The sequence below is a fragment of the Vulpes lagopus genome, chromosome 14, assembly GCF_018345385.1.
Source record: "Vulpes lagopus strain Blue_001 chromosome 14, ASM1834538v1, whole genome shotgun sequence".
NCBI lineage: Eukaryota > Metazoa > Chordata > Mammalia > Carnivora > Canidae > Vulpes > Vulpes lagopus.
Genome location: NC_054837.1, coordinates 12,687,644 through 12,696,067, shown reverse-complemented (window position 1 = coordinate 12,696,067; position 8,424 = coordinate 12,687,644). Strand labels below are relative to the sequence as shown.

General features: G+C 51.7%; 1 protein-coding gene across 1 annotated transcript; it reads right to left on the bottom strand.

Annotated features, from left to right (window-relative positions):
- Nucleotides 1-152: 152 nt before the first annotated feature.
- SELENOM (selenoprotein M) lies at nucleotides 153-2,980 on the bottom strand. Its single transcript, XM_041728571.1, has 5 exons — nucleotides 2,659-2,980; nucleotides 1,438-1,473; nucleotides 1,029-1,063; nucleotides 621-699; nucleotides 153-523 (listed from the first exon to the last, which is right to left on the bottom strand). The coding sequence occupies exons 1-5, from the start codon at nucleotides 2,776-2,778 to the stop codon at nucleotides 365-367; spliced, it is 429 nt and encodes a 142-aa protein (XP_041584505.1). The 5' UTR covers nucleotides 2,779-2,980; the 3' UTR covers nucleotides 153-364.
- Nucleotides 2,981-8,424: the final 5,444 nt, after the last annotated feature.

The window sequence follows — 8,424 nt, the reverse complement described above, 5'->3', positions numbered from 1 at the left end:
CTGGGGGGTGTCGAATGGGGGGGGGCAGCTTGGCAAGGTGTGCAAAAATACCCACTCCAGCGGCTAAGCACTTGGGGATGCTGGTCTCTCGGGCATATGGGGGGGGCTCCTGTTTCCCACCCCCCCGCAGCAAGGAAGGAGTCGAGTCTCAGTTAAGGCGGAAGAGGATTTATTTAATCGAGCTGGGTATGGGAGAAAGGGGGGTTAGGAAGAACCCCCACCTCCATCTCTGCCGGCTCTGGGACGAGGCATCGGCCCTCAGCGAGGGAGACGCTCCCGGGACGCTGAGCGCTTCATTCTGTCCCCAGGGCTCGGGGGGGGGGGGGGGGGGGGGGGGGAGGAGGCGGGCCCGCGTCCCCGGACCTTAAAGATCAGCGCGGTCCGGAGCGCCTTCTGCGGGCCTGGCGGGCGCCCGCAGGTACTCGGGGGGAACAGATTCGTCGGGCGCCGCCTTGCGGTAGAAGCCGAGCTCCTGCACCAGCTCATTGATCTCCTCCCGGGTCATTTCGCTGAGTGGGATTCGCTGAAGTAGAGGAGGGGTGGGGTCAGCGCGCCCCGCCTCGCCTCGCCTCGCCCCCCCCCCCTCCACCCACACCCCGGCCTGGCTTCCAAGGCCTCACCTCCAGTTCTTCGTAGTGGTGGCCCAGGAGGACGAGTTCTGGGTCAGCCCCTGGGAGGTGTTTCATTACCAGGTTGTGACTGGAGTTGTTGTTAAGGTGGACAGTGGTGGCCTAAGGCAGGTGGGGTCTCCCACCTATGTACAGCAGGTGAACAGCACAGCCCCTTTTGCCCAGGTAGGGCAGGGATCCCCATTTACACTCGAGGAAGTTGGAGTTCCTGTGTCTGTGGCAGTCATCACTAGTCAATTTCTCATGCCTACCACCTAAGAATTCTCTGGGCGGTCACTATCAATCAGTTCCACTTGTCAGATGTAAACCATGTGTCATCTCTATCTGTGAAGTTAAGTGGAAGGAGATTTTCCCAGATCTCCCACCCCTTCTTCCTCCCCTAGAACAGAAAAAGGATACTATAAAGGGATGTCCTGGGTGACAAAGGCCTTCACCTGGGGAAGAACCAGAGCATCAGACCCCAACTCCCTCCAGATACCAACGAGAAACTGAAGCCTGCTGAGGCCGCACACTCTTGACAGAGTCTGTAGGACTCTGTTACTCATCCTCCAAGAGGCTCAGTGGGGACAGAGCTGGAGACCCCTTCAAACTTACCTCCTTCAGAGATGCCTGGGTCACTCAGTCTGTTAAGCAACTCTTGATGTCGGATCAAGTCATGATCTCAGGGTTGTGAGATCAAGCCTGGAGTCAGGCTCTAAGCGGGGTGTGGACCCTGCTTGAGACTCTCTCCCTCTCTCCTTCTGCCCACCACTACCCTCAACCTCCCTCTTTAAAAAAAAAAACAAAAAAACTACAATACAAAACTTACCTCCTTTAGGCGATTCAGCTGTCATCCCCCACAGGTCTGGAGGGGGACAAATTGGGTAGGTCAGGAGTCCTTCATACCTGCCCAACCACACTCTCAAGACCACTTCACCCTCCTCCCAGAGTTTGGTGGGGCTGTGAATTACCCCTGGAACAGCAGTCCCCAAGGTGTGGAGATGGAGGTCCCTTATGAGCAGAAGGGGGAACTCTGTACAGATAGGAAAACTAAGGCCTACAGAGATCAGGGAAAAGAGGAGCAAGACCTAAAAGGCACTTACCAGCCTTGGGGCTCTTGCCTGCCTACCTTACTGACTGTTGACTTACTCCCAATGCCGCCCCCCCCCCAAAAAAAGATTATTCTACTTCTCTCAGGCAGTAGGGATCTGGGCCTGAACTTTGGCCCCTAGAACCTCAAGGTGGAGGCAGGCCAGAAGAGAACAGCTCATAATTTCCCGTGGAGACCCTGTTAGATACCTGCCATCTGGTCCCTACCTAGCCCCATGCAGAGCTGGGCCTCCATCTGGTGGCTTCCCCAACATGGGAGGGTGTGTGGGCCCATCCCGGCATTCCCAGAGGGGAAGGGCACCTCCCAGCAGAAGTCCAGACTCCAGGGCCACCTATTCTCGTCCTCCTCGCCTCCTCCCCGTCCTTCAGGCAGACAAAACTAAGGCCCATAGAGGATCTGTGATGATTCAAGTCACACAACCAAACGAGAACTCTGACGGGTAACTTTCCCACAGAGGAGGATGGGGACCTGCTGCGAGTGTTAGTAATGCAGTTGGCTTTTGCATGGTGGGGCAAGCGCCCAGAGTCTTCCCTCCGACCGCAAGGGAGAGACCAACCGGAACTGGGGTGGGGGAGGAATTCCAGGAAAAAGTGAAGTGATGGGAGGATGTAAAGTTAGGCTCCAGGGGGCAGGTTTGGAAGAGTCTTAGGCCAGGAGCAGAGTTAAAGGACAGGGCCAGCGTGTCTGGGGGGCCCGCTGTCCAGCCGGGTGGGAAACTAGGGAGGAGTTCAGGCTTCCAGGCCGCAAGAACGGTGGTGTCTCGGGCTTCCACGGTGGGTGCTGGGGCGTACTGAGATTGGGGAGCGGGAGGGACGGTCCCAGCCCTGAGAAGGACGTGGGAGTCGGGAGGGTCCCGGGGCCAAAGTGAGCGGTGATGCCAAAGCTAAGAGGCCACAGGGTTGCGGCAGGGGTCCCTGAGCCAGGGACCAGCGCACTCACCTCTACCCGAGCGCGGGCCAGGCCGTGCAGACGGTTCCAGTCGGGCCGAAAGGTGGTGACGGCGGCCGCGAGTGCCGCGAGGAGCAGCAGCAGGGGCGGCGGAGGCAGCGGGAGGCGCATCGGGCCCGAGGTGCAGACGATCCGCGAGCAGGAGGCGAGCCGCCTGGCCGCTGCGCCACGTCTGGGTCCGCCGGCTGGCCCCGCCCCCGCCCCGCCCCGCCGGGGCCCACGCCCCTCGAGGTCGGTGTCCGCCCAGGGCCGGCGCAGGGGCGTTCAGCTCTCTTCCGGAGAGGTCCGGAACCTTCTCCGGCTCAAGATCTTCTCTGGCCCCGAGGCCTTTATTTTTCTAGCCCCGAAAGAGTGTCCGCGCTCCTCCTGCGGACGGGAGCGCAGCCGCTGTGGCGGGATGCGGCCAGGTGGTGCGCACTCGCGCCGGTAGGGGGCGCGGGAGGGATGCGGACGGACACCGGAGTGTCTGGGCCGACCGCGAGGCTTGAAGATGAGGAAACTGAGGCTTGGATAATTCTTGTTTGTGCCTTTTCTTTGCTTGGTTGAAATTCCGATCTGGGTTTCAAATCCCTGGAACACACATTACGGAGGAATGTGGAATACTACGTACTCTGTAGGGGCTGGGAGAATAAGAGGGTTAATACACCTAAAGCCCTTTGGAACAGTCCCGGGCACAGTGTTAGCTTTCAGTATTTCATTTCTTACCTCATAGAGGCCCCTGTGAACTCCCTTTTGCAAGTTGAGAAACAGGCTCAGAAAGGTAGACGTTGCGAACCTGGGAACTGAACCTGAAACATCCCTGTGCTCATCTCATCAAACCAAAGATGGCTAGATAAAGGACGCCACCTCCCGTCTTTAAGCCTGGGGCAGGTACGGCCAATTGATCACAGTGCTCTTTGTTGTCGAATCTGGACTGGGAATCAGAATCCCTCTCCACATTGAGCCAAAGCTGCATTACAGTTTTAATGGACTCTTAGGCATTTTTGCCCTCCTGGGCCTTTTCTCCCTATTAAACAAACATATGTATTAAAAATTGCATTTTACAACTGCTTTAATTTTTTTAAAGTGAATATAATCCTGGCTGGATTCATTATTATATGTTTGGGGGTTTTCTTTCAATTTTAAAATAAATTAATATTAAAGCATGTTCAGAACCTCTAAAAGTTATCATGGGACCTCAACACTAAGCCTAATGGATTAAGTCAGGTTTGCACTGAGCTCTTTGCTTATATCCTGCTACCTCACATTCATTGACTTGATTGTAAAGATATAATAATAACGGGCTTAGAGTTGTTTATTTTTTAAGATTTTATTTATTTATTTATTTATTTATTTATTTATTTATTTATTTATTTATGAGAGACACAGAGAGGCAGAGACACAGACAGAGGGAGAGAAGCAGAAGAAAAAAAAAAAAGAGAAGCAGGCTCTCTGCACGAAACCTGATGCTGGACTCGATCCCAGGATCCTAGGATCACAACCTGAGCCAAAGGCAGACACTCAACCACTGAGCCACCCAGGTGCCCAGAGTTGTTATTTAATACCCATTTTCTGTAAATACATTAGGGTACTGTAAATATAACTGGTTTTGTCCAGACTATTGACATATGTATTAAAAAAAAAGAACTCCACTGTTTATAATGGTGAAAAACTGGAGACACAACGTAAGTATGTCACCTCAGGGAATTAGTTAAATAAATGATGGTACCGCCCTAGGATAGAAAATCATGCAATTGTTTTAAACGATGCAGCATAGGGTTGAACAACATGGAGAATGCTCATGGTTATGGTATTGAAAAAAAATGTGAGCTGTAAAACAGTAATAGCTGTTTGGGAGTTCTGATGTTCTGGGCTGCAAATCACAGAAACCCAAAGTTAAACTGGCTTAAACAATAAAGGAAATCTGTTGGCTCAAACAACAAAAAAGTCAGCAAAAAGGGTTTCAGGTGAGGCTTGATCTAGTTGATAAAGGCACCAAGACCTGATCTCTCTCCATTCTGCCTTCCATAGTGACAGCTTGTCATGAGGCCAATTACCTACACCGTGTCAAGATGGCTGTCAATAGTAACAAGGACCACAGACTTCATCATTTATATCTACTGAAGGGGAAATGATCTTTTTTGGTAACCTTCTCAGGAAAGAAAGCAAGATTTCTTTTGCAAAAGTCTCTGTGTATCTCACTAGTCAATCCATAATCCAATCATGTGACTAGGGGAATGGAAATTGCTCATTGGTTTAACCAGTTGGGAGTCATTCCAGAAGCTTGTCAAGGATATGGGCTGCAACAGATGTTGTAGCATCAACAGAGTAGCCAACCAATTTTATAAACTATAAAGATATAGATATATCTGCCTAGACCAAATAACAAAATCTGGAAGGAAACAACTCAAGAAGTAAAAATGGTCATCTCTTGGTAGACAAAATTATAGGGTGAATTTTTTCTCCTTTATATTTTTTTCTGTATTTTCTAAAATAACTACGTATTACCTAAATACAAACAGTAAACCTTGTTTACAAAAATAATGGGACAAATGTCATGGATTCCCTCAACCTTAGCCCATACCCCAGCAAGAGCCTCAGAGTGGCTGAAGCCAGAGGCCCCATGGAGCCTGTGGCTTTCCTGCTGACAGAGCCAAACCTCAGTGCCTCACGGGCCCATGTTGTTCACTGGACAGATGCCACCAAACCACTCTCATTGCATTAACCTAGATGCTGTGGCCTAGAGGGGCCACAGCCCGGGCTGCTGAGCGTTGACTAGCCAGACAGTGGAACCAGTGGTAGAGACACTGGCCACAACAGTACCGGGAACATTCTGGCATCAGCTCCCATGGGAGGCTGAGGATGTCCCAGAACAGATCTTTGCTTATAATCCATGCCCTTATGTGGCATTTTATAATCTAGGCTAGCAGGCTTCCTCAGATGGGGCTATGTTTGGGTTTTAGTCTGTAATGGGGTCAGGCTCAGGGTCAGGGTCAGTCCTTGGCTTAAAGCCAGATTTAGAACCGAGTCTGGAGCTGGAGTCAGATCAGGGCTCAGTCAATAATTGGGCTTGGACCTCAGTCTGTGACCAAAATCATAGCTCAATCTGCCACCAGTTTCAGGATTTAGTTAATGACTAAACTTGGAGTTCTCTAGACCTGGGGTTGGGGTTCAGTCTAAAATCAAGGGTTAGTCTGGACTGGGGTTAGAATTCAGTCTATGACTATGGCTCAGTCTTAGATGAGCATCAGGGCTCAATCTGGGTCCAGAATCAAGGTCTCAAGTTGGGATCAGCCATAGTCAGGCTTGGATCAGGCTCAGTCCATGGGTAGAGTCAGGGCTCCATCTAAGGCTACGGTGAGGGTATAGTATAGGGTCAATCTTGGCATGAGATCAAGGCTCAGTTAACACCAAAATTAGGGCTCAAATTGGACCTGGGATCAGGGCCAGGGTTTAATCTGGTGCTATGCTCTGTTCTGATCTCCAGAAAAGCAATTTCTGGATACATGATACATACAGGGCAGGTTGGTAGGCAGGAAATGGGAGCCCCCAGGCAAGCTTCCATTCTTGCACTAAGCCTCCTCTTTCCTGCTGAAACCGGTGTCCTAGAGCCTTCTAACCTACATGGCTCTGCTGCCCAAGATCCCCTCGCACCAGAATAAAAATAGCTGCTCACTTCAGAGCAGCTGACAGCGGGTGCTGGGCTGCCTGGGAGGAGGGGGAGCTGTCGAGAGGGAGGAGGGATGTCTGAGCTCAGCTCCAGCTGTGTGACCTTGGGAAAGTCATTCCTCTTTGAACCCATTTCCTGCAGGGCAGGATGGGAGGTGAGGATGACACCTGCCCCAGAGGGGGGGAAATGAGGAGACAATGACATAACATGTGGTACTCAGTATCAATAAGGAACCCTGGAGTGAAGGGAAGAGAAATGTTCCTCTGTGCCCTGAATGCTTCCGCCTCAGGGAAGCCCTCCTGAATGCTTACCTCTTCTACCTCCCTACAGTACCCTGTGGCACACTCCACATCTCAAGAGATTTATCAGCTAGAGGCCCCAGTGTGACCTCCTTCACAGTGGGCCTGGGTCAGGTTGATCAGGGAGCCAAAGGAAGGAGGACAGACCCTTCTGTACCATTACTATTCTCAAGTGCCCCCGGGAGATAGCTCAAGGAAGAGAAGGAGGAGGAAAGAGAAGTCTCTCTCTCTTCCCTGTTTATGATGAATTTACTCTGAGCCAAAGGACATGAGGACACATACCCAGATTCTGCATCAGTCACAGCCTGGACTCCATTCTTTTGCCCCTGCTCCTCTCTCTGCTTCCCAGGGCATTTCTCTCTCTCTCTCTCTCTCTCTCTCTCTCCTTCCCTCTCTCTTTCCAATTTGGCAACACTGACTCTCCTTCAGAGGAGTTCAATGGTCACTTCTATGGGGGAGAATTATCCACTGTCTCCTTGGGAACCCCATGCTCTGTCCCCTACTGGTTGTGTAATCCCTAGAGCTCAGTTTCTTCCTCCATCGAATGGGGATTTCTTACCAACCTCCCAGGGTTACTATGGAGAGTAAGTAAGATAATATGTCAATCACCAGCTCCCTCCTTTCCTATTCCTGACCTAAACAGCCTGAAGGGTAGTACTAAGAGTTTCCAAGAGGGGGGTTGGACCAGATGTACCTTCTGCCTCAGTACACCACCCCCTTACTCCCTGGAGTGAGGGAAAGGAGGGAAGCAGGAGGGGCCTTTGGAGACAGCCGTCTCCAGGGGGGCGGTTCTCCCTGGCAGCTGCCCCCAGCCTGCCACCCAGAGCCCCAGAGCCTGTTATCAACCTCCTTAGTCATCACACCAGGAGCTCAAATATAGCTCTTAACCCTGCTCCCTTCTCAGCCAGGGTCCGCCCTCCACCCCCTTCCCCTGGCAAAGCCATGTCTGGGTCTCAGAGCCCCTGTCCCTTCCCCTCAAGGAACGAAACTAACACTGGGCCTCAGTTTCAGCATCCACCAAATGGGCAGGTTGGAGCAGATGATGATGATAATGGCACTGGTGACGGTAATTCCAGAGCAGCTGCCCTCACCGAGAGCTTGCTTGTGCCAGGCTCTGTGCTAAACACTTCATATATGTCATCTTGTTGAAACTTCACAGCAACCTTAGGGGGTATCTACTGTTTTTATCTTCCTTACACAAATCAGGAATCTGAGTGACCTCCCCATGTAAGTCAGTGGCAGGGCCAGAAACAAAGTTCCTCTTGGGGGGACTGTCCCATGGGATCTGACTTCAGGGAGGGAAGATGACAGGAAATCCTGCGCTGCCAGCAGTGTGCAGGAACCCTCTGCACACTCATTTGCATGATATTTGCCTGGCTTCCAAAGGACAGCATGCCCCTGTCTAAGCTCTGGATGGCTGAATCCTACAATAGGCCCTAGGAACTGGGATCTGCGCTCCCCCAACTAACTTCCAGGATTGCATTAGAGGCTAGTACTCAGGGGAGTTTATCTATGTAATAGGAGTCAGAGGACTGGGGAGGGTGAGTCCAAATTTTCCTTCTCTCTCTGGGGACCTGAGTGCCACCACCATGTCCACTCTTACCTCCTCTGTCACCACCATCCCCACGTTCACCTACAGCTCCACCACCATCTCTTCCACCATCAACATAATATCCCTGCTGCTCCCCCACCCCCATCTCTCCTCCTCCGTTACTATCACCTTCATCACCATTACCACCATTCTGCTATCTCGACCATCCCCAATATCTGTAATTTTGTCATCACCTCCACTACCTCCATTTATCTGAA